The 27233-nt window shown below is 37.3% G+C and overlaps 1 protein-coding gene across 4 annotated transcripts in view; it reads right to left on the reverse strand.

Moving 5' to 3' along the window:
- adam12a (ADAM metallopeptidase domain 12a) overlaps window positions 1–27233 on the reverse strand; it is a 103237-nt gene that overhangs the window by 47398 nt on the left and 28606 nt on the right. For 3 of the 4 annotated variants that reach the window (XR_013795590.1, XM_079594518.1, XM_079594517.1), the window contains exons 4-6: window positions 8569–8647; window positions 4612–4688; window positions 2073–2247 (exon numbers count right to left, since the gene is read on the reverse strand). Coding sequence is in view for 3 of the 4 variants with exons in the window: in XM_079594518.1 (XP_079450644.1) it covers window positions 2073–2247; window positions 4612–4688; window positions 8569–8647 (331 nt within the window). In the remaining variant the exon portion in view is untranslated. Of the gene's footprint in view, window positions 1–2072; window positions 2248–4611; window positions 4689–5565; window positions 5687–5893; window positions 6841–8568; window positions 8648–27233 lie in introns of those variants that run through there. The other variant, XM_079594519.1, reaches the window with a different exon arrangement.

Genomic DNA, 27233 nt, shown 5'->3' on the forward strand with positions numbered 1-27233 from the left:
ATAATAATTATTGTTAGCACATGCCACTACATTAAAACGAGTATCCTCTGCTATAAATAAGGCTGGCTGTAGCACCAAAAAGTTAAACATTTTTGTCAAAATTAATTATAACTAGCCTACATAACTATAACAAACTTATAATTACACCCTGTTTAACTTCTTTATATTCAAAAATAAAACTATATAATATGATTTACTTATGAATTCATATAGGCTACAACTACATATTCAGATATTCATTTACATTTAATAAATTCGCATGACATGAAGGTTGAATGTGACGATAAACAAAATAAATAAAAAGGGCAACACAGAGGCCTACATATTAATGTTTAAATAGAACAACATGCAGCAATAATATATATTTATATTCTATATTATATTTAAAACGTTTTTAATTTCTTGATCCTGTAATTTAGTAGGCTAAATGTAGAACACATTAACTGTAATTATGAGTAGCTATGATCAAATTATTACAGTTTCTTGTCAATCTATATTTATTTCAATGTGAACAATACGCTCCGGTGCGGTGCAGCACAGCAGAAAATAGACTCTGTGCGTAAACGATCGCTGCACTGCTGTATACGCACCGCAACTGGAACGGATTGCCGGACCGCATCCGTGTGCAGTGTGAAAGCTCTAACCTGTTAACATGGGTACGGAAAAAAATACGCACCGCAAACGCACTGCAAACGGAGTATGTGTGAAACGGGCGTCAGTGTGCAATGGCCTAACCAACTAAACATCAGCTGGACTGAAAATCATAAAAACAAGCTTAAACCAGTTTAAACCAGCTTAAACTAGTTTAAACCAGCGTAGACCAGCTTAAACCAGTTTAAACAAGCGTAGACCAGCTTAGACCAGCAAACCGCCCGTGTTGAAGCTATTTTTTGTGATTTAGTACCACATGACAAATCAGATCTCTCGTGTTTTTAGGCTGTTTAAACACATGCAACAGGATCCAATCAGAGACAGATGCTTGTGAATTTTTTTTTAAATATTATCTTTTATAGATTTCTATAGATTCTTTATTTAAATAAATATTTACAGTATATAGGACAGGACAGACTATCATGAAGGTGACCTTGTCTTCAGCAATACTCCTCTCGCTCTTAATGGAAACTGTCTCTTATTGTTCCAGTGACTGGTTTTCCTTCAATGGAAATAAAAGGCTGGACTCATCTGTGCGAGGCTTCATGTTGAGAAGAATTAGGGTCGTGACGCCTAACAGGCTGCTTCACCTGTGCTGCGGATGTGAAGAGGAAAGCTGATAAGCGTCTAATTGAATAAAAAAACACTTGGCTTCCACACAGAGACGATATCGCTGCGCCATGACATCTGATGAAATGCAGGAGCTTAATTCAATGAGCAGCAACATCAAGTTAAATCCTTTTCAAGAGAGAATAAAACCTGTTTCTGAATAATACATCTCAGAAATGACTCTCCAGTGTGTAAAAAGTTGAGTTTGTGTTGAGATTCTGACAGAGAGAATCTGTCAGCCTTTACTCAATGACAACATTCAGACACAATGATCGTTTCTGCCATATTAAAACACGTCAGTGTTCACGGCGAGAGACTGGACGTGTCCTTAGAGTGACCAAACAAAGAGTGACCTGTGACCTTGTGCACCACTAGCTTGAACAGGTTTCCTGAACACCCCACCTGTCTGTCATTGGTCAGGCAAACTGATAGTCCCGCCTCCAAACTAACATCATTGGCTCAGTCAATGTTACTGTGTTGGGATGCTTGAAAAACCAACTTTAAAAGCAACCCATTTTATTTACAAAATGTGAGATATTTCAAATAAAATAAATAAAATACAATAAAAAAAAAGTATACATAAAATAAAAACAATACGTTTTATAAATAAATAAAATAAATACAATACAATACAAACGTTTTATAAATAAAATAAAATACAATACAATAAAAATGTTTTAAAATAAATAAAATACAATGCAAATGTTTTATAAAAAAAATTAAATAAATAAATAGGGCTGGATAGTGTAAAGAATGACTATTGTGTGCTGAAGGCTGTAATCTTTGAAGGTTTGTGGTTTTGTTTAACTCACCCTTCTGCTGTGAGAACTGAAGACGGCTCCTGTAGTGTTCGGGTATGAGATATTGTGACCGTGTCCACAGGTTCCCTGGGTGAATTTAAGATGTTCTCCTCTGGAAAGACGATGAGTGTTTCCCTCCTGCATGGGCTCCAGTACATATACTTTACGTTCAAGTGAAATCAGTCCCCTGTAGACCGAGGCAATCAACACCATTCAGTTAACATTGGAATTTGTTCATATGTGAGCCTGGATCACAAAACCAGTCTGGAGTCGCACGGGTATATCTGTGGCAATAGCCAACAGTACATTGTATGGGTCAAAATTATACATTTTTCTTTTATGCCAAAAATCATTAGGCTATTAAGTAAAGATCATGATCCATGAAGATATTTAGTAAATTTCCTACCGTAAATATATAAAACATATATTTTTGTGAGTGAATGCAGCACAATCGTGAACATAAATGAACAACTTTAAAGGAGATTTTCTCAATGTTTCGATTTTTTTGCACCCTCAGATTCCAGATTTTCAATAGTTGTCGACCAAATATTGTCCTATCCTAACAAACCATACAATGGAAAGATTATTTATTCAGCTTTTAGATAATGTAAATGATCTGTAATCAGATAATTTAAAAATTGACCCATGTGTCTGGTTTTGTGGTCCAGGGTCACATATTACGATTATACATGCATCATGTAAACATAACAAGAAATAACCAGAATTAACAATTACATACAGCATGTCTCAGTGTATTTGGAATATGAGCAAACTTGACAAGTAGCTTTAATGTCATATAATGTCTTATATTTTCATAATTTGGTTTGACAGTCAATTTTATCTACAAACAATTCATATTTGTTAATAAAATGTGTAAATCATCATGTGATAACATTGTCTCACCATGAACAGTGACATATAGAAATATGTGTCAAAATAGAGATAAATAATATTTAAATATATTGAATTTATCTATTTGGTCTCTGATTTAATGTCTGTAGCCTACATATTGCCCCCAAAAATATTTTGTCACAAATTATAAAAATGTCGAACAATCCATTTCTAAGCTAGCATCTCTTGACAATATATATTTTTAAGCTTTTAAGTTAGAAAGCAGGACTTTTTATCTCCTGCAGTGAATTAAATTTGTGACATTTTTGTGGAACTACTTTTATCAAATTCTATTATGATTACAGTGCTTTTAGTTTGACCTCTGATTAATTCAGAGACCATGCAGAATATTTGCATTTATTTGAACAGCACTTTCCCCATGCGGCCTCACCACAAATGTGTTCAGATGCACTAATATTTTATGATTATTCAGAACTACATACAGAAAGAAGCGAGAGAAAAAGCTTTTACAATAATAACACAAATAAATGTGAGAAAAGCTCTTGTATGAGAGGAAGTGGTTTCTCGTTTTCCCACAATACAAGACAGCGTGACGTTTTGGAAAGCGGCTTAGTTCAGCATCCAAGCCACTGTTGGTCAGCAGACTGTCCATTTTCTACAATATTTGGCTAAATAAATCTCCCCGCGAGCTCTAATATTACCGCTCTGTGGTTTTTGGATCCGCATCCGCAAACCTTTCTCACACTTTCGAGTCGTACGCTGATTTTAAGTGACAGTCTCCTCTGCTGGGAAACGGCCAGTGCTTTGGGCTTTTCCAGAAGTTTTAAAACTACATTCCCCACTGCACGAGATCCCTGTGGAAACCCCACTCGCCAAAAAAATCAGCAGCGATTTGTTTTGGCCCGAGTGGCGAGCGAGTCCGTTTCAGTCGGAGGAGACCTTCACATGTGTGTGTGTCTGCAGGCGGAGAGAGACAGGTTACTGCGGCACAACGAGCGAGTCAAGGTGAAATAAAGAGCTGAACAATAAGCGCTGTGGCTCTGGGGACGGAGATATGTTTGACGCTTTATCACACTCATAAATCCTGCATGTCCAGGCGGCTCTCATTCTCTCTAGGTTGAAGTGTGAAAATCAGCTTTATGCATCTCCCGTGGCACATGATCAGGTCTTATAAAGTTATTACGGTGATGCTCTGACAGAAACTATTATGGGACAACGTTCCTCCTTTACAGCTGAATCAGATTTGTTTCATAATTGATGAACTCTGCAACATCGTTATATATATAACACAGTTATTGAACGGAAGTGAATCAACACTGATCTGACTTGAGCTGAATAATGACTATTGTGTCTGTAGAGCTGCTTTACAGCAGAATTGTAATTTGTCTCATATTTGATGATGTTTGCATCATTGATGATTTTTTTCCTGTTGATCCCTGTGAAGTTTTCACTTGTGAAACTGTCTGAATTCTCCAGTAATGAAGGCAAACCTATGCGTCTGTCCACTAGAGAGCTTGTTCATAATTAAAACCGTAAAGTGTCTCTGGAGAATAGCGAACTTCACACGGCGTTATTAAAATGCCCTTTCCTCAGGCCATTCTCGACTTCAGTCCCTCAGCTCAGTGCATCATGGGAAGGCTGTGAGGTGAAGTTAATGTACAAAGTGTCCCATATATGAAGGGCGTGACCACTAACTCACCTGAGTCCTGTACAGGTGCTGAGGCTGACCTCTGACCCCAGGTGTCCCTCCACCTCGCCGTGATAATAGCAGTGAATCTGGGACACAAAAGACAGGAATCATTTTTTTTTAAAAGTCAGCATTCTTTCTTCTTGGCATTGTATATGTAATTTAATAAATACATTTTTTTTTTAGTACTGTTGGCCAACACAGTAGTTTAAAAAGGAAAGTTTTATAATCAAATTAATCTGAAACCAAAACCATTCCTTTTTAAACTACTGCTGTACAATTGTGAAATAATAGTAAAAAAAAAAAATGGACAAAATATATATTCAAAAAATCTGTAAAAAAAATTTTTTTGTATTTTATTTTGAGTATCACTTATGATGCATCATGCTTTTATGGCTTATATAATGATATAATATATTGATATTATGGCTTGAAATGAGGGAACAAAACACCTCATTTTTATTCAGAGGCCCAAACTGAGCAAAAAATTGGTATTTAGTGAGTTGCTGATATTAAAATGGGCAAAAGATTAAATTTTGATGCTTGTAATGTATATCAATGAGATCTATAGCAGACTACTTATTAAAATGCTTAAAAATATCAGTCGTCGCGCTATATCTTAATATATCTTAGTAAGATGATATTTAAATGCTTAGTTTTGAAATATTACAAACAATATAATTTTTTTTATTAGGTTCACTTTATAAAAAACAGTAAATATTTCACAGCAAAAAGACACGAGCTGAAGGTGGACGTTTATCGTTTACTAAAAACCCTTTTACTTTCTAAAAAAGTATAAACTATCAATCAGATGACAGAAGGCATATAGAAGATTGTGCCTTAAAACTGAGATTTGATCACATTGATCATTTAAAGGCCTTTGAAATTTGCATCTCAAAATATGATACAGTAAGCTTTATACTATTGTGACAACATGCCCCATTATATGTGTGTTAGATGACCAACTTTTTCAGCTGCTTTGTTTCTGGAGGTATATTCGCTTTCTCAAAAGGCAAGACAAAAAAGCCATGAACCAAACCAATCAGATCTGAGATGATTTGAGGAAAACAAAAAATTTGAAAACAACCTGAAGAAAAACAAAACACAAGACTGATTACTTTCATTCTTTTATGCTGAATGAAAGTATACTTTCATGCTTTTTATGCCATCTAAAGTTGACTTTGTATTTCCCAAACTCCAGAAGACATGCGTTGCACATGCACTTTCAGTGTATACACTAGGTTTAGCAGATAAAAAGAGTTTGACACTCCTTTTCTAAGTCGTTCTTAATCACGTAATATATCTGCGATGAAAGCGCTGCTCGGGTGTTGGGCCGCGTCCGACTGGAGCTACAGGAGTCCGCGAGCGAGTCCAAACGGGCCTCAGAGGAGTTCTGCTTAAGGATGAAATAATGGCACCGCACATACAACCATAAAACAGACTTAATGAAAGGCAGAGGAGGTCTGGGAGAACAGACACACACTGACACACTCCCGAAGTCTTTCTGGAACAGAACACGAGTCCATAACTCCCTACACCCCGAGTGAATACACTCCATCTGCCCCAGCGGCCCTGGATCCCATCAGATCAGCACAACTCATCCAGATTACAGTGCAAAACATGCCGTCCTGTTGCCTGGTGCACAAATGTTTGGACACAGCAAAGTCAATCACTGCAGAATTCGACCAGCGCTGTTAAACTTTGTTTTAGGGTCGTGCGAATGTGATACATCATGCAACGGTAGAAATAAGTCAAGCACAGTTTGTGTGATATATTTGCACGTTATTTACATACAAAATTATGAATTTGAAATTATGAAAACGCAGAGATGGACATGGATGGATGGATTTGTGTGTGTGTGTGTGTGTGTGTGTGTGTGTGTGTGTGTGTGTGTGAAACAGCAATCTCTGCACTCAGGTTGACAGAGCATTTGTCTTGTTTTGTCCTGTTCCTCCCAGATCAGTTTGTGAAGTCCAGATTCAGCCCTGCTCCCCCTGGCGACGCTCAGGTCGAGGAGCGCTGCTGTTTCTGGGTGATCTGCAACTCTGGTTTCCCATCAAAACAAAGCAGGACACACATTGCCTCACACTGTTGAGAAAATCTACGGAGCAAGCTGAAATAGTCACAATGGTTTGTGAAATCTCACCATACGGTGTTGTGAAACAGACCCTTACTGGAGCATGATGGGAATATTGCCTTTTCTTTCTTTCTTTCTTTCTTTCTTTCTTTCTTTCTTTCTTTCTTTCTTTCTTTCTTTCTTTCTTTCTTTCTTTCTTTCTTTCTTTCTTTCTTTCTTTCTTTTAGTGGCTTTAGACTGTTTATATTCTAGTCTGATCTCATGAAAGTGCGTATCTATACTATTTCTCGTGCCATTTATACGCCAAAAATATAGTTTTTGCGTGCAAATGATACGAACTTTATGGCGTACACACTCCCCACCCCTAATCCTACCCAAGGGCGTAGCATATGCGCGCAAAAAAAAAAAATTGCTGTATAAATGGCACGAGAAATAACAGTCGTGGTATAGATACGCACTTTCATGAGTTGCTATTGTGGTCTAAATGGCTTTAGACTGTTGCTATGCTGTTGCTATTGTGGTTTAAATGGCTTTAGACTGTTGCTATGCTGTTGCTATTGTGGTCTAAATGGCTTTAGACTGTTGCTATGCTGTTGCTATTGTGGTTTAAATGGCTTTAGACTGTTGCTATGTTGTTGCTATGCTGTTGCTATTGTGGTTTAAATGGCTTTAGACTGTTGCTATGCTGTTGCTATTGTGGTTTAAATGGCTTTAGACTGTTGCTATGCTGTTGCTATTGTGGTCTAAATGGCTTTAGACTGTTGCTATGCTATTGCTATTGTGGTTTAAATGGCTTTAGACTGTTGCTATGCTGTTGCTATGCTGTTGCTATTGTGGTTTAAATGGCTTTAGACTGTTGCTATCCTGTTGCTATTGTGGTCTAAATTGCTTTAGACTGTTGCTATGCCATTGCTAGGGTGGTTTGTGGGGTACACTACTGCAATAGGAATAAAATAATTGCCTGGCCCTTCTTTCCTTATCTATTTTTTTTATACCTTTTTCTTTTTTGTAGGATTTCTGATAGCATGTGTTTTCTTTTCATGAAGTGTTTTGGCTCAAACAGTCTGGCGGGGAAACTGGCGGCCCGCTGGAGAGCAGATTGAGGATGACGGGGTCAGTGATTCAGAGGTGCTCCTCAGAGGTTTGGACTTACATGCCTTCAGGGCTCAAAGTGTCTGTTGCGCTGACTAGTAATCTGAGCTGCAATCTAAACGCCTAAAACACACAGAGGTGCATCATGGGTGGTTCCTGCTCTCCTGGTGGCCCTCGTTTGACCGCCTCTCCTCTAAAGCTGTTGACACAAGATCATCCAGCAATCGCTGAGGGCGGAGATCAGTGATAGGATCTTAACTGCAGGTCTGGTTTAGGTAAAATACAAGGTCTGCCTTAATGATGCTGTCTTAAAGGAACACTCCTGCCGTCCCAGCAGCGCAATGATATTACAAACTTAGTGCCCGTCATGTTGGAAGTTACCGAGCTGAGGACTATTTTTATGCGCTGTGTAATATCATTGCGCTGCTGTATGGCAGCAGTTCCTTGATTATTACGCAGGAATGAGAGGATAGTTCCTAGTTATATTGGCCTAGAAAATCACAACTTTTCATTTTCTGTCGGTCTTAGTACACGATGTAACTACAGAAGAGTCAAGTTTTAAACAGGAAAAATATCTAAACTCTTTGGTAATTTTTTTGAGAGAGATGCTATCAGATTCAATGATCTATGCTAAGCTATGCTAAAAGTGCTACCGCCAGACCCGGAGATCAGCTGAATGGATTCAAAACGGTAAAACTGTTTAACTCTAGGGGAAGCTGGAAAATGAGCCTATTTCTAAAAAAAGTGGAGTGTTCCTTTAAGATTGGATGCAAGGAAACAGTGGTCGCTTGTAATCTTACCGTCACATTCGGTGAGGTGGTGACGGCACTTCCATCCTCCAGGTAGTGTGTTTCTGTGTAGTGACTAGCAAACAACCCTCTGCAACACAAACACACAAACAAGTTACATTCACTCATTTCCTCAAGTCATTTTACTTCAAAATTAAGTTTTTTTTTCCTGTGAACATCTTACTGTGAACAATGCATTGCACTTGCTTGTCTCTGAAACAAAAGTTATCATCACTAAAATGAAGCTCTGCCCACTTTCACTCAGAAATGTGTTACGTTATGAAAGTGAAACGAGTTGAGTTGAAAATGTTGTAGTGTGAAACCAAGAATCTGAATCCTCCTTTTTTCCCCTCGTATAATCCGATCAGCAGCAAATGATCACGGATCAAAGACGGGCTGCACAGATCCTGTGAAAGGATGCCCTAATTCTCTCTCTTCCTCTCTCGCCTGCTGAGATAATGCTCTGATCAGACCATTACTAACATCTGCACTCGATCGGTCCTCATGCCGCTGTGCTTTCTTAACCAGAACTGCCCGAGAGAAAGTGACAAACTCATGAAGACGTTTACGGCACTGCTGAGTCAGAGAACAACAACCTCCCTGAAAAACACACACATCTGACAGTAGAAAGTCTGGTTCACTTCATTATCCTAGTCAACATTTCCAGGAATAGACCGTCTATGTTTGTGGAGGGTTAACCTGAAATCAATGACACCACACTATACATCAGCTCAGGTTGAATGTTACTACACATTACACACTAGTTTTCAACTTCCAGGAGAAATTTGTTGTTGATCTCTTCTCGCCAAACTAAATCGAATTAGATGATCTTAAAGCCGACTCCGTGTGGAGGAAATCAATGAAAACCTTGCAGTGAATTTACAAAGAAAAATGAATGTTTTCCAGATACTCTTTAAGTTAAAAATAGCTTTTAGTATCTGAAAACCTCATCAAGGTTCATGGAAACCTTTGCTGTACTGCACCCTCAAACAACTAGAAAATGAATTTAATAGATTTTTTAAAAGATTAGACAGATCTTATTATTGGATGTAAATGTCTAATGCATTGTTCTGACAGCAGGAAAATTACTTTCTGATTAATGTTTATTATAAAACCGATATTTCCTATCCTGGATCGCGTCCTGAATGCTGATTGGTCATTACATTATTACATCTTTGCGTTGCTTACACAGGGTATCATTAAAAAGTTTGGGGATGGTAAGATGTTTAATTTTTTGTTTGAAGAAGTTGCTTATGCTTACCATTTATTTGATGAAAAATACAGTAACACAATAATAATGTGAAATATTATTACAATTTAAAATCACAGTTTTCTATTTGAAAATGTTCAAATGTAATTCCTGCATTCTAGCATTCACTTGAAATATAATTATTTTGAAACATTATAAATGTCATTGCTGTCACTATTCTATTTAATGCATCTTTGCTGCATACAATTAGCTAAATAAATAAATAAATGGTACTATCCCAAACTTTTGAGTGTGATTTATTTATCTACTGTGCAATCAGATACCAATCATTAACTTTATACAAGGAATAAGTCAAGGAATTTTTTATTTACTTAATGAATTTCCTCATGTTTGAATCATGTTATGCATTTTGTATATGCATTTTTTAAAAGCAATAAGACACTTGAGGACAAGTGAATATAAGGATTTTAAAGGGGTTGCAGGAACTCAGCCGTGACTCCATTCAATCTGCAGCCGACCTCTTGTCCCTTATCGCTTAATTATAATGGAAGGATGTTTAATTGGTCTCACCTCGCACTGTTCTCGGCTTACAGGACTGTTTCACATAGTAAATGGGATTAACAACACATGTAACTACAAAACAGCATTTGGCAGTGGTGTCTAAAAACCCAGGAAGAGACGAGACGTCTTGAAATCTGCCATGCGATCACAGATGTTCTGACAGATGTTGCTCTTCTGATCACAGATGCAGAAGCATTTACAAGCACAAAGTCTTGAAGAAGCAGCAAACCGATGTGAGGTCTGAACCGTGGCCGTAGTGATTCCCTCAGGTGGGGTTTGGAGGCAGGATCATCTCAACATATGCTTGATCATCCACAGACGCTGGACACTGTAAAGGCCAAAATAGGATTTATCCTTTTCTTTTCAGGCGCTAATTTGAGTTTTAGCTTAGTAACAAATATTTACAAATCATGAACTTTGCTCAGGGTTCAACTTCCATGACTTTTCCAGCCGTTTGTAATGTTTTTTTAAATTATTTTTATAGAGAAAGCACTCACAAAGAACAAAAACGATATAGCCAATGGAATTATGAAATTATAGAAAATCACTATTTTAACATTTTCAATGTCTTTGATTTTCAAGGAACATCTAAAACTTCCATAAACTACTAAACAAAAGCTACTTCTCGATCGAATCAATCAATAATGTTTTTCAACCATAAAACTAAAGAGGCCAATGATGTGTGTGTGCGCTTCATAATGGAAGATTTATTCATTTAGCAGATGCATTTATTCAAATCAACTTACAAATGAGGAAAAATACAAACTCATTAATCTTCAGGAAAACTTCTAAAAGAAACTTCCAGAATCAGCGAGAGAAATACTAAATGTATTCTGCATTTACAAATGAAACTTAGTTAGTCAGTCGCCTATACCAGACCCAAAAATGAACTCTTGGAAAATAGTCATATGACCACGACCACTTTTATGTTACTCTTCTGACATTTTGGGGAGCTTTCAGCGTTTGCAATCCACTGAATTTTCATTTTTGGGTGAACTTAAACTTCTGTCACACATCATCCCGCCACTACGAAGCGAGATCCATCCCAAATCCTCATTACATCTCATTAGATCATCATATGGCATCACTACCATGTCCTCGAGAAGATCTAGTTCCAACAAACATTCAGTCATGAAACTGGCTCAAAGAGAAGTTAAAATGACAAACAATCAACAAAGTATTATGTTTCTGTGGCCATTTTCTAATTTATTCTTCAATTATTCACACGAGCAGAGACCAAGCAGAGCGAAAGATTACCAAGGAGAAAAAAAGAGAAATAATTCTACCTTTCATGCTGTGGAAAGACGACTGCAGCAAAGCCACAAGCAGAAAAAACTAATCAAATCATCAGTCACTAGGGGAAAAAGACACAGCAGGGCGCTGTTGTTTCCACCGGTCACTTAATGCTTTGTGTTCTCGCAAGATAGACAACTAGAAAGGGACATGACAGGAGTGGACAGAATAAAAACAACGGAAGAGGTTTCTCTCTCAAGCACAGAACTTGAAGGAACAGTTCTCCCTAATATGAAAATGCTGTCATTTTATTACACACCCTCGTGTCATTTAAACCTGAACGATGTTCATCTTTTTCTTCATAGTCTTCAACACTTCATTGCATCTGTCAAGCTCCAAAAAGGACAAAAAATACCCCACCTTAAAACCATTATAGAAGCAGTCCAGTGTGTGTGTTACATGACAACGTTATGTAATGAACAGACTGAAAATTAAATCTTTAGTCACTGATAATCTTGAGGCTTGAAAAGGTTTGCCTGAATTCACAACCAGACAAAAATAAAACATTTAAAAAGCATTGTTTGGCAATATTTTGTAAATAATAATATATTTTTTAATTATTTAGTTTTAGTAATGATTTAATATACAGTAATATACTATATAATATACATATGTATATATACAGTATATATATCATTTGGTATGATTCATTATAATTATGGTAGCTTGTTATATTTATGGTATATAATTATGGTAGCTTAGTCGCCACATAAAAAAAAAAAAATTAAAAGGTAATTGCGACTTTTTATCTCACAATTCAGACTTTTTTTCTAATTGCATAAGTCAGTCTTTTTCCCTCAGAATTGGACTCCATATCTCAGAATTGCGAGGTAATACCTCATAATAATACCTCGCAATTGTAAGGAAAAAAAGTCAGAATTGCGAGATAAAAAGTCGCAATTACCTTTTACATTTTTTTTATTCCATGCCGGAAACAAGCTTCCATAATATTCACATGCTATGTAAAGACTCTTACGGAAAAAGTCTCCTGTAAAAAAAGAAAACAGCATGAATGTCAGGTTGGAACAAGATGAGTGTGAATCTTGACAGAATCAGCTATTACTTTAACACTGGCCCCCTGGCAGCTTTAAATGAAGAGCAAACAAACTGGAGCACATCAGCCTACATTTATTTACATGTGCATCCTGATGTGGAGTAACAGAGAGACACACACATATCCAGACTGGAAGCCCGCCATAGAGAAAGAAAGACAAGGGGGGGTTGAATGGGGACAGAGTTACAGCTCAAATTACTCTCCAGTCCTTGGCTGACTAAACGTGAATTCAGCTACAATGAACTCGTGCCCATCCTGTCAAGGACAAAACGCAGTTTTTCAAGCTACTTAGGATAAATCAGGTCACGACTCGTTCCAGAGCGTTTCCTCTTGCACAGAAATGAGTTTCATTATCATCTCTTTATCATCTTACACATCTGGAGTGTCCTCTTATCTGATAATTGGAAGATGGATCAGTAATGCAGAGTCTCTATTAAATACCTCTGTTTAGCATGCTAAATACCTCGAATCAAGCGGCTTGTTGGGGAGAGGTGTGCTGTTACTTTTAGAAGTAATCAGACTTACAATTCTGCCAGGAGAAAGATAAAATAAATCCCCACAGGCTTTTAATATAGACCATAATATCCCAAAGACTTGGGGCTTTTTGACTTGGGCCAATAAGAAAACACACACATATGAAGGGTTTTCCATGTCTTATGGGGACTTTCCATAGATATAATGATTTTTATACTATACAAACTGTATATTCTATCCTCAAACCCTAAACCTACACATTACAGAAATCTAGCTGCATTTTTAGATTTTCAAAATGATATGATTTTGTATGATTTTCCTCATGGGGATCAAAAAATGTCCACACAAGGACAAGGATTTTGGATGTTGCCATCACGCGCACACACACACACACACACACACACACGCACGCACGCACGCACGCACGCACGCACGCACACAGAATATTATACAAACCACATGGCAACATACTAGCGATTACCCAGATCACCAACATGTTTGAGCTTCTGTTTACTGTTTACCACAACTGATGTGTGAGTTGATGAATGTTTATATGTGAATAAAAGGTTAAATTCAATCTGTTCATCATATAAAGATTGAGTCTCTCCAGAAAATCTGGACCAAACCGCTAAATTCATATGGATTAGTTTTATAATCTCTTTATTAACTTTTTTGAAGCGTCAAAGTTTCAATGGTGTGACAGAAATCTCTCAGATTTCATCAAAAACATCTTCATTATTGTTCTGAAGATGAATGAAAGTCTTACGGGTCTGGAACGACATGAGGGTGAGTAATTAATGACAGAATTTTACTTTTTTGGGTGAACTATCACTTTAACATGAATCAATTACCTCGACTTACTCAATGTAAATCTGCATTTTATCCAAAAGTTAAGACACGTTTCCCGCATCAAACATCTGCTCTGGAACTAATGTAAAACATCACATCCAGACGATCTAGAAGAGAGACCAACACTGAAATGTAACAAAAAAAAAATTTTTTTAAGGTGAATATGCTTCTCTCTGGACCCTGACGGTTACGTTGCCAATTACAGAAACTCTATTTTAGGATTTATAGGAATGTTCTGGGTTTCATTACAAAGTACAGCCCTCTATTGACAGCATGTGTGACATAACGTCAATCACCACACACAATCATTTAGAAAACACCAAAAACTAAGGTTACAGGTTTGGAAAAACCAAAGCATACTTTCAGCAAAGCTACTTTCTAAATTATAAAGTAAATTTAGTCATCAGCAGAGTCAGTCCTCAAGCTCGGATCCATAACAAGTTTCAATGAAGGTATCTGATTTCTAAATGACTCACAGGAATAAACCAAATAACACTTGTGAGATGGGAGAACTGTTGACTTGGAATGCAATAATCCGTGGAAATATTCAGAGGTTGATGTAATGACATCCCATGGCAAGACAGAGACTGCTGCCAGTTCTTAAGCTTTAGCTAATGAGGAACGTTACACCCTTGGACCGGACGAAGGACCGCTTGCCTCATCGCAGGGCTGAACTATTCCATCATGAGCTGGGATGAAGGCAGATGTAGTATACTGGGTCACGGAAAACACCTGGGGCCTCATTTATAACCGTTGCGTACGCACAAAACAGAGCCGTACGCCACTTCCGGCGCATACGTTGTGATTTATAAAAACAAACATGATGGGGAAAATGTGCGCACCTGCACGCAAACTCTGACCCATGCGTACGAACGTTTTGGAGACGGAGCAGTTTGGCGACACCGATGGTGAGCCGGAGTTAAATGTCTTTTTGGTCACTTTTAGACAGATAATCTAAAAAAAATGATACGTATACAGAAACATAATACAAATATAATTTCACTCACCATTGAAGCAAATATCAACCCTTCTTGAATGTCCGCGCTAGCGAGCGCGTTGGGCCGTTTAGTGAAACTGATGTCTATCTAACGGAAATCTTCATTATGAGTCCTAATCATAAATACAGCGCATGTTCACAATAACAGTTTAAATAAATAAAATAATGATTTAAACTATGTTTTACTTCTGATATAAACATCTATATTCATAAATATGTAATTGTCATTTAGTTAAACACTTAGTCACATGAAATCATTACTGAGAGAAGTTACAAAAAAAATTATATTCAATAAATAGTAATATTTATTGTGGATGCGATGCTTTTGAACACTTTTCCTCTGGCATGCTGTGTTTTAATGTTTTAGCTACAGAGATAATTGCTTATCATGATAGCAGATTGTCTGAGAAAATAGTTTCGTGCAAATAATGCACAGCAAGGTCTATCTGTTTCCATTAAAAATATAAATCAATTAAAAATACTATTTGGCCAGTGGAAAAGATTGAGAAGAACTTTCTCTGAAATGTATTTTACACTATTTGATTTATTTATTCAAAAACAAGTCAAGGATAGGCTACTAAATGGTTTTTATTAATGTAATGTGACGGCACATCCGTATTTCATATTTTCCTAATGTCTTGTACCGTTAAACATGTTATCACGTGAATGAATAATCATATGCAAATGATATGCAGATGAGGATATGCATAGTAAAACTAGGCGTTGTAAGCTCCATATATGGTTATTTCGGGGAGGAGACGCATGTGCGCACAATCTTCCGCTGGGATTTATAAAGTGAATTCTGCGCAGGTTCTGGCGTACGCAGACTTTTTAAGTCTGAATATTTTTAATATTTTTATAAGTTTAAAAAACTTTCGGGCACACGTACACTTTTAGTAAGGATCCTACGCACAGTTTTATAAATGAGGCCCCTGTGGTCCAGAAGAAACCCACCTAAGGGTGTTTAGAGGTCATGGGTCAAGGTGTCACACGATTGATTTCAATGCACAAGTGTGAATAAAACAACTCAAAAGAAATGGTGAAAAACGTTCACAAACCTGCACACGTTACTAGTGCTGGAAAAGCAGCATCAGTCTCTGAGAGTTGAAGAACTATTTAGGAATATTTACTGAAAATTAAAGACAACAACCGATCACCTCCACACTTCATCAAGAAGAAGTGAAAGAACTGGTCGAAACATACACACCGACCTTAATTAAAACAAGCAGAAAGTACAACATATACCAGACTTATTATCTGTACATTCTCCTATCTCTATATTGTCTTATTGTTATGGGAATTTGTGGGATGAATTTCAGATGTAATTTTTAAATGATTGTCTTCATATTTATTTAATACATCTGGTGATTTATGAATGCATCATCGATACACACATTTGATATGTACCCATAGGAAATGTGTTGCTTAGGCATTGTTTTTTTTATGAGACTTAATGGAGGTCTCAATTATGAGTCTTAACACTGTTTAAAAAAAATACAAATTGTGCTCATGTGGAAACATCTGTTCTAAAGTAAATAGTTTTATGCGAATCAAAAATACTGTTTAATTGCACTAAATGAACACCCACACAAGCCATTTTAAGGGTCAGATCAAGTAGATTTACTGTATCCTCCTACAACTTGATCTCAGATTCTTCCAATTACTTTAGAGTAACAAAAACAGACATACATGACTTAGTTATTGATATACAGTTATAGAAAAGAGCTAGAAAATCATTTGATACAAGAAAATCATAGTTTGAGACATTGTTGATATGTGTTACTAGAGGAGAAACATCTGAGAAGTCCTCATTTCTTCTCCATTTAAACTGTCTAGGAGAAACAGTTGAGACCTCATTTGTGAATGTTTGTTTCAATGCGTATGATGTGATTTCAAATATGATGTTTATCAATGATCGTTGTACTGCCAAACAGAACAAATAAACTTCAGCATGAAAACAACTCTTCACGAAACATCAAACCCACAAGAATAGGAAAGTACAAAACGCAACCTCTCCTCTGAAGAGTATCCATCAATGCGGGATCTTTGGGCACATCTGGCCACATTAACACATCTGTCATCGCGCACGCAAACTTTACGAGTCTGAGCGTGCACGTTTCCTTAAATCACATTTCTTTTCATCTGATTTTTTGGGTTACGATCTTTGCCACACACCCTCTCCGAGACCAAATGGAGAACTTTTAGAAGCAGGAAATAAAAATCATAAATCGAGGTTATTGCGAGGTTATCGTCTTTCATTCGTAACAAACATCTCTGGTTAATGATCTCAGCGCTCTCTCTGAGAATGTTAAAGGGATAGTTCACCCAAAAAAATGTATTCTTTAATTAATTAATCATACTTATGTCGTTCCAAACCGTAAGACGTTCGTTCATCTTCGGAACACAAATGAAGATCTTTTTAATGAAATCTGAGAGCTTTCTGTCCCGCCATTGACATCTACGCAACTGACACTTTGACGCTTCAAAATGTTCATAAAGAGATCGTAAAACTAATCCAAATGGATTGAACGGTTTAGTCAAAATTTTCTGGAGAGACTCGATCGCTTTATATGATGAACAGATTGAATTTAGGCTTTAGGTAATTAATGGCAGGATTTTTATTTTTGGATTAACTAAAAGTTTAACAAAACCCTTTAACAAAAGTAACAAATCAAACATGTCTCGTAAGCACATGCACAAGTATCGGGATCAATTCAGATCTCCTGGAAGGCATCCCACATATGCTAACACTTACAACTCATTTCGCAGTGGATTTGCTCCTCTGACACTTGCGCAATGAACATCACAAGAAAATGAAGCCTTTTTTATAAGTCCAAATTACATTTTAGGTAGTGTGAGAGTCTCTGAAGTCACAGCCAAAGGTACCGAATTAGCCTGCACGTCAAGCCAAGGCCTAAACCTTTCTCAATCCCAATCAATCAGCGATCTTTCATCTCCTTCTAGCATGTTGGGCCGCAGCGTGTTCATTACATCCGGTTTGACCAAACATTGGGACGGTCTGCCTTTCAAGCAGCCTCACATCTGCTAAAAGCAGCAAAAATATGATATATGAAAATAATCCTGCTCCGTGAGCCAGTCACAACCATCTGGGAATACTTTATTTACGGATTCATTTGAACAGCGTACAGTATAAGACATGCCAGTTCTGTCTCAACTGCTCATCTGGCGTCTAATAAATGCTGAATTAAACGAAAATCCCCACTAACAGCGTGAGAAACCTGTTTAGAAGGAATAATTCATGAAAAAGTGAAGATTCTGTCATCATTTACTCACCCTCATGTCGTTCTTCAGTGGAATCTGCAAGCTGCTATGTAAAAGACATGGAAAATTGACAAAAACACCTTGCATTTTTCACAATAGTCCACTTCAGACATTCTACTAATTATAATAAGTAACTTTGCAACTACGTGTCAACTAACTGTCATTAGAGTATTAGGCTATGTTTACATGGAAACGATCTGAAGAGAAAACGCAAAAGTGGCGTTGCGTTATCACTTTTTTTTCTGCGTTTAGACGAGCGTTATGGGGGGGGGGAATCTGCGTGCATATGGTGACGCAAAAGTGTGTGAGATTGGATGTAGTGTGCACTCCAGGCGGCTAGGTGGCGATGTGAAGCCCTGAAAGTAAAAGAGACGCAGACACAGTTTTTCATGTTTAATACGGTAAAGCTGTTGCTTTAACTGTCGCTCAGATATATATATATATTTTTTGTCAATGAAATAAATACTATATTTTAGTTTGATAATGTTTTGTTATTTTCCTGTACTGGTGCATGCCAGTGACGTAAACACGCACGCGACGCCTTGTCTAGCAGACTTTTGCGGTTTTACCGTTTTTACCCTTTAGACGGGAACGCGATGGTGGAGCGTTTTTAAGATTTCCACTCTGGAGGGTGGTTTCACTTTTTTGCGTTTTTAAGCCCCAAAAACGCCGTCACCATGTAAACGAAAGGCACATCCGATAAAATATTTTTACGTTTTCACCCGCAAGCGTTCTCGTGTAAACGGGGCCTTAGTAGACGGTCTGCTTAATTAACACTTTATTTTGTTGGTCCCCCAACAGATATTCTACTGACTATAAGTAACTTGGCAACTACAAGTCAACTTATTCTACTAACCCGAACCCTAACTCCTAACCCTAATCTACCAGTCACTCTACTAATAATCTAATGAGAGTTAGTTGACATGCAGTTGAAAAGTTACTTATAGTTAGTAGAATGTCTAAAGTGGACTATCCAAATAAAGTGTAACCAAAAGGGAAGACATGAAGGTGCGTAAATACTGACAGAATCTTCACTTTTGGTTGATTTTAATGTATTTGCAATGACGCTGCATTCTAGTGATGTGGAAATGATCAGCCATTCTCTCAGCATTGTGATAGCATGCAAATCAAACGTGGAATGGTGTGTCCTGAATCATAAGTCGTCTGTTTGGTTTGTGTGTCATGCTGAACCTTGAGTCCTGGAAACCCCTAAAGAGTGCTGTCTAGACGAGTCCTTCGGTTCAGGAGGAAAAATAGTGTTTTGTCCTCATAATTCACCTGAAGCCAAATGAACAATGCATCGTGTCCTGAACCACTCAAGTGTCCTTCACTCCAGCGCCCAAAAAACATTTCGTTTGAGCTCAAGAGTCTGTGTTCGTGTCTAAATGAACAATCTTATACGAATGCAAATGTGTGTGAATCAGGAGAACCACGACATCTATATTCATGAAAACTCTGCACTGGAACTAATGACTTCAAACCTTCAGCCTCATTATTCATCTGATGCAGAAAATGCATGCATTAAAGAACGGTTTCTAAACTAATTAATTCATAAAACACGCCATTTACTAAATAACATTATTACATTATTACATAAATTACTAAATATTCAAGTAAAGAAAACAATAAAAACAAACAAAACAAAGTAAAAAAGTAAAATAACTAATAACTAGTAACAAATAAATTTTATAAATGCATGTATATAGCCCAAGCTAATGGGGCTTTATTCCTCAGTATGCAAAAGTGTTTACTACAAACCTCATGATCGACAAATCACACAATATATTATATAAACACAAACTTTAATGTCAGATGCGATTAAGTGCAATGTACAGATGAAACTCGAAAAATTAGAATATGGTGCAAAAGTAAATTTATTTCAGTACTTCAACTTAAAACGTGAAACTAATATATTATATAGACTCGATTATGATTATGATACAGACATGATTATGGCTTAGAGCTATGCAAACCTTTTCACAATATTCTAATTTTGAATTTGGGCTTTTCATAATCTATAAGCCATAATCATCAAAATTATAACAAATAAAGGCTTTAAATATCTCACTTTGCATGTAATGAGTCTATATAATACATTAGTTTCACCTTTTAAATTGAATTACTGAAATAAACTTTTGCGCGATATTCTAATTTTTCGAGTTCCACGTATATAGCCCTAATATATACATATTATACTAATGTAATACAAATAATTGTATAAATCTAAATTTTACATCATTATATAATAATACTAAATATTGTACTATTGTAAACATGATATAATATCTATTAAGTGTATGAAAATCATATCATGTATCATATGCACGCAAAACGTGCATATTATATTTATGCAAAAAGTACACTCTAAAAAATGCTGGGTTGTTTCAACCCAATTTTGGGTAAAATATGGACAAACCCAAACGTTGGGTTAAAAATGTAATGTAAAAATGTAACCCAACGGCTGGGTTTGTCCATATTTTACCCAAAATTGGGTTGAGACAACACAGCATTTTTTAGAGTGTATGTATACACTAAAAAAATGCATATCGGATGCACGTAAAAGGTCATTTCTGCGTATAAAGAGCGTGCAAAATGAAAGCATGAACTTCGCATATAAAAAAACACTTTTTCTCCAATGCAAAATCCTCATTAAATACTAACAGTACATCATCTCTGCACATGTTTTAATTTCCTCCAGTCTCAGTGATCTCTCACAAGCACTCCCTGTGTTTCCCAGCTACACTCGTCCAACACTTCCTCTCAGTGTGTTCAGCTTTCATCGGCGTCCCTGTAGGGAACTCTCACACACACTGAAGCCAGACCCCAGACTCGTGCTCAGCACCACACGACTGCTGCGATACAGCTGAACATCTGCTTTCTGCATGAGCGCGAGGGAAAGAGCTCCCACAAGTCCCCGCTTCACTTTTATTGTGCTTTAAAGACGCTTCTCGAGAGCACCAAACCCCTGAAACGAGAGAACAAAAGGAAAAATCACTGTTTCCTCAGCAGATCTGCAGGGCTCTTGGGAAAACATGTTCTGCTGGTCAAACGGGGCGGAAGCAAGAGATTTTGTTTGCTTGGTGTTTTTTAGTAATCTGCACAAGATAAAACTCTTTCAAACGCTTACTCAGCACAGGCTGTCAGACTGATGGAGCGCATGGACCGCTGCGCAGAGGTCAAAGGTCAAGAAGCTCTGCTGAGCGACAGGATGCTCCGACTGAGGTCAAGAGCGAAGACGAGCAAGTGAGGAACAAGACAACCGCGCACAAGCACATAAACAGACAGTCTATAAAGACACTAGCTAATACACACAAAAACAAACAGATTTACTTGAAAGTGTTGTTCTGAGTGCAAGAAGGAACGTTTATGCATTTAGCAAGCCGCTTTTATCCAGGGAACAAACGCAATATTTGTAATGTGCAATGCCTAGACAACTAAATGAAACAATCTGCATTTCACACATGCAAGCCCGTGTACATTTACAATAATAATTTGCTCCCAAATGAAATATATTGTTTTTATTTTATTGCCTTATTGTCGCTCCAAACCCGTATGACTTTCTTTCTTCTGTGGAACACGAAAAGATTAACTTTTGAAGAATATCTCATGTCTATATAATATAAATGCATAGTGGGATTATCAAACTCCAAAAAGTTTGATAATCATTAATGAGGTCCATATGACTCAATTGGTCTATATATATGCACTATATTTCACATATATCTCTTCTGAAGTCACATGGTATCTTTGAGGAACAGACACAAATTTAAGTCCATATATATGATAGTCTTGAATATGGCATTAGATATGGAACATCAGTAGTTTGATCATCAAGAAGAATAAACAGGGTTTAAAGGGGTGGTGGAGTATGATTTGACTTTTCTAGCTTTAGTTAGTGTGTAATGTTGCTGTTTGATCATAAACAACATCTGCAAAGTTACAACGCTCAAAGTTCAAAACAAAGGAAGATATTTGCTTTTAAAGAAAAGGACTACAACAAACGGCTGGTAGAGACTACACGACATTCCTCCCGGGTTAGTGACATCAGCAACCCTAAAATGTACATAAGCCCCGCCCCCGGAACACGCAGTCCATGTTGAGAAGAGGAAGAGTTGTTGTAGTCGAGCACATTTGTGAGTCAGCTCAAACTTTAGCATCCATCTTTTCACATGCAATAGAAAGTCACTCTGTGTGCATCTCACAACAGTTCCTATACGAGCGATTTATAGATTACCATGACAGAATATGCTAATTGAAGAGTTAACTTCACATCAGCAACATAAATTCATCCACTAACCATTCAGAGACGTCCTGTTGCTTCTAATTGTTGTCACTTCTTCTCGAGTCTCTCCATCTTTGTCTGACTCAGAACAGTTTCTGTCATTTTAGTGTGTGTGCGTGAGGTAATCGCAGCTGCTAACACACACCAGCTCTTGAAACCCTGCCCTCTGCAGCAGCTCATTTGCATTTAAAGGGCCAGACACAAAACGGTGCGTTTTTGCAAACACTCAAAAAGTGACACTTTAACATGCTATATAAAAATATCTGTGGGGTATTTTGTGCTAAAAGTTCACACACACACTCTGGGGACATCAGAGATTTATTTTACATCTTGTGAAAAGGGCATTTTACCACCCCTTTAACATAAGTCACATGTATTTTTGACACCAATAATGCTAAATACTATTTCATGGCCAGTAAGAACTGTTTATGGTCATTTTCTGAACTCATTCACTCTCTTCAAACATATTACTAGGTTTTGAAACTGAGCTAATGTTTCTCTCTATCACCCCGTCGACTCATTATACGGAACAATGCAAATGGCTCCATTTCAAATCACAAAATCCATCTTTTGCGTCCTCTGGTTCATACGTCCACCATATAAGGACAAAGAACTCTGTCAAATCATGAAGTCACTTTAAAGAACATAAAATATGGAGAAATGTTAATGAAAAACGGTATTACGGCCATCTGACATGAGTAATGCCTGAATGCCATTCTGTGCGTGTAATTTAATGCTTTTAAAATGAAATCTGTTATCAAAAGAACAATTATGCACATCTGTAACACATTTAGTACGAAATAAAAGAAGAAACATATAACTTAAAGACACACACCACAACAATTACCCAGTTTGCAACAACTACGGCTATTTTTTTTCTTCTAAAACAAATCAAATACAAAAGTTGCTGTAAGTAATGCACATTAAGTCTAGGCAGAGAATAAAATATTATTACAATAATATCTGGGGCATTTCCCCCCCAAGCCCTGATTACTTTCTAACCCTGGATCAAATGTATTTATGTTAAATTTTTTTAAATGCATATTTAAATTTTAAATGCTTCTAAAGTCACTTGATGCTTCTTAGTCTTTCTTGAACACTGACAGCATTTGTTCACTTTATGCTGTTTTTGTATAAAAAATAACTCAAAAAACACATGAGGACGAGTAAATACTGAATATTACTTTAATTCTGCACAGCCGTTTCTATCACAATCTCACAAACCCGTTTGGGGAAAGCCGTGCACAGACTGAAAGACGCTTACGGCAGCGCGTCCGCAGAGACACACGGTCTCATCTGGAAAAGAGCTTGAGCATAACCGGACCTGTAATGTGATGAACAGAGAGGAGAGGAGCGGACAGGCCCTGGTTCATGTTGACACGCATCCAAAACATATCAGTGTCAAATAAAAAGCGGACTGAGATTGTATCACAACTGAAGAGAACTGATTTCCAGGTGAAGTCCAGGTACTGTCCAGGTACCAGGTAAAGCCTTTATTGTTTTAAGGGCTAAAACATTAAAACACCAACACGTATCGGCTCACTGGCCTTCATCAGGGTGTTGGTAACATAGATATACATAATAAAGGCTAGATGTCTTACGGCGGAGTCTCTAACGGCATCACCGGCGGCCATCTTGTCACAGGCAAGCTTTCTGGCGGGCTCTGTGGTTCCTGATGTAAGGCGAGTGATCTGCACACACTCTTATCTCGCTGAAATCTTGACGGATTTACAAACGGTTTGGTTTCTTACAAGCGTTATTAACGTGGCTATAATTCTGGATGCTTGAACATGTTGAAATATATAATATTATAATTAAGTACGCAGTGTCGTAACTACATCTCTGACGTTTATAACAAACCAACCCATTTGAAAATCGGTAGAAAATTTAGCAAATTATAGTTATTTAAAAAGTACATGCACCATTAAAACACAATGTTACGAGTGAGCGAGCTGACTGTGACAAGATGGCCGCCAGGTGTGGACGTCAACCTCCATTGGCCAGCAGCGCGGACGAGACATCTAGCCTTTATTATGTATGTCTATGGTTGACACTGACAGAATCAAGTCATACTTATAGTTGCATTGATTTCAGGAAACACAATTTCTTGGCCACTAGAGGCAATAGTTCAGGTCATGTCTAATGCCAGAGGTTAAACCATACAAATGTAAGACCAAATGAGAGATCTCCAAGTGGAAAAATAGGAGTGACACCACTACAAACATAAGTGTACTCCACACAATATGCACCAAAAGTCAATAAATATGATGAAACCAGCCTCACTAGCCAAACGGTTTGCAGTTTTCTCTAATTGTATTGCTGTTTTGATGTAGTCTGATAGCCTTAGGCTTGATATCTGAGCAGCAGCTATGTCAAATGCTGAATGTTCATCATGCAATACTAATCCAAATATGACATTCTGACCATATCGTGCAATGATAAAAGAAGCATTAGGCACTTGAAGGAAGAGGCGGAGAAGCATCTGTGGAGCTGGTGAGACGAGAGAGCTGCACAATGAGGCACGAGTGATAAAAGAGAATGACAGATGAGAGTGTGTGTGTGTGTGTGTGTGTGTGTGTGTGTGTGTGTGTGTGTGTGTGCGTGCGTGCGTGCGTGCGTGTGTGTGTGTGTGTGTGTGTGTGTGTTAAGTAAGACTTAAAGACACTGAAGGCTGCGACAGACACACCTTCTCGATCTGCATCCTGGGGGTTTATGAGATGTTTTCTGTGTTTTTCGGACCCGTCTAATTAATTGAGAATGTCAAGGATCCGGTTTCCCTCATTAATGACCGCTGTAAGCTGCCAGATAATTGGAGCTCTGGATAAGGGCATCTGAAAAACACTGTTATACGACTCAGCACTTGAAAGTCTTGTTTTTTTTTTCAGGCAACTTCATCTGCACTAATGAAGAGCTGTATTCATGTTCTGCATTTACAAACAGTGCTCGGGGTACAATGCACTGGATTACCACAATCACATCACTTTTAACTGTAATGAAGTATGAATAAATCTTTTTTTTTTTTTTTTTTTTTACATAATTTGGTAACACATTAAGGTAACAATTCTTTTTTTCATTTAATTTAGTCCCTGTTACAGATTTTACCTGTTGTTAATATAGTTGTTACTCAATTATGCATTGATACATGCAGCTAACCCTAAACCAAACCTTAACCCTAATTATATAGTAAGTACATAGTTAATTAGTACTTAATTGTATAATTACACTAACAAGGACATCTTAAAATAAAGTGTAACTCACTTTACAAGTCAAGATAAGTCGAGTCATCTTCATTTATATAGCGCTTTTAACAATGTAGATTGTTTCAAAGCGGCTTTACAGTAATAAACGGGTAATAAAGATAAAGATATTTTCCAGCTAAAGTTAGTTTTGATTGATTCACTTCCGTCGCAACGATCATTAGTTATTAAATTAGAGGCCACTAAGACGACACCGTTCTCTCTACACAGACTTTAGACGAGAACCTGTGAGAAACGCTGATGGCGCTCATGTGCGCATCAAGAATTAATTCTGTAGTTATGTGCATTTGAATATGTGTGCGCAGGTTTGTAATTCCCTGCAACCCAAGCCTTAAACTACTTGTCTGGCCTTAACATTTTGATACAGAATTTGATACAGAATAAGGTTTATTAGTTAACATTAGTTTAATCTATTGAGCATATGAACATATACTGAATATATACCGTATATACTGTTTAAATATATATATATATATATATATATATATATATATATATATATATATATATATAAATATATATACTGAATACAAATATCCAATGTTGCTATATTTGTATAACTTTAGTATGGTGTTTGGTGGCCGCTCTTTCACACGCATTTAGGTTTCAGTTTGCTTAGGCTATTTGATTAAGTTGCGTGTGTGTGTGTGTGTGTGTGTGTGTGTGTGTGTGTGTGTGTGTGTGTGTGTGTGTGTGTGTGTGTGAGAGAGAGTATTTCCAACAGAGCCGGATCTTATCTTCCCTTCAAATGTTCCTGTGGATCAGCCTCTGTGTTTCTTCTGAAACGCTTTCCAGGAGTCCATATTCATCATCCGTTCAGCTTTATCACTTCATGATAATGTGAGAAGGTGCTGTGCAGCCCTTGTTCTCCTGTCTGGCACATTGAGAGGTCATGTCTCTGATAATAACACGTCTACAGCGCACATGAGATGCTTTTCACAGAGGTTGTCTCCTTTTCCACCACTCTGTCTCTATCTCACACACCTCCTTGTTACCATGGGAACAGTCCAAAAATCACTTAGCTGGCTTTTGTTTTGCTAAAAGGAACACGCCGACTTTTTGGGACTTTAGCTTATTCATCGTATCCCCCAGAGTTAGATAAGTCCATACATACCATTTTCATCTCCGTGCGTGGCATGACTCTGTCTGACGCACCCACCGCTAGCCTAGCTTAGCACAAAGACTGGAGGTAAATGGCTCCAGCTAGCATACTGCTCCCAATAAGTGACAAAATAGGGCCAACATTTTTCTTTTTACATGTTGTGATTTGTATAGTCACAGCGTCTACAAATAACATGGTCACATGAGACAGCCATCTTTTAACCGTATACATACTGGGAATGTTTGGAAATTTAAACTGATATTTCCTACAGAAACACTTCAGCAAAATATATAAATAACTGGCTTTAAATATTTTG

The sequence above is a fragment of the Phoxinus phoxinus genome (assembly GCF_949152265.1).
Source record: "Phoxinus phoxinus genome assembly, chromosome: 21".
NCBI classification, from domain to species: domain Eukaryota; kingdom Metazoa; phylum Chordata; class Actinopteri; order Cypriniformes; family Leuciscidae; genus Phoxinus; species Phoxinus phoxinus.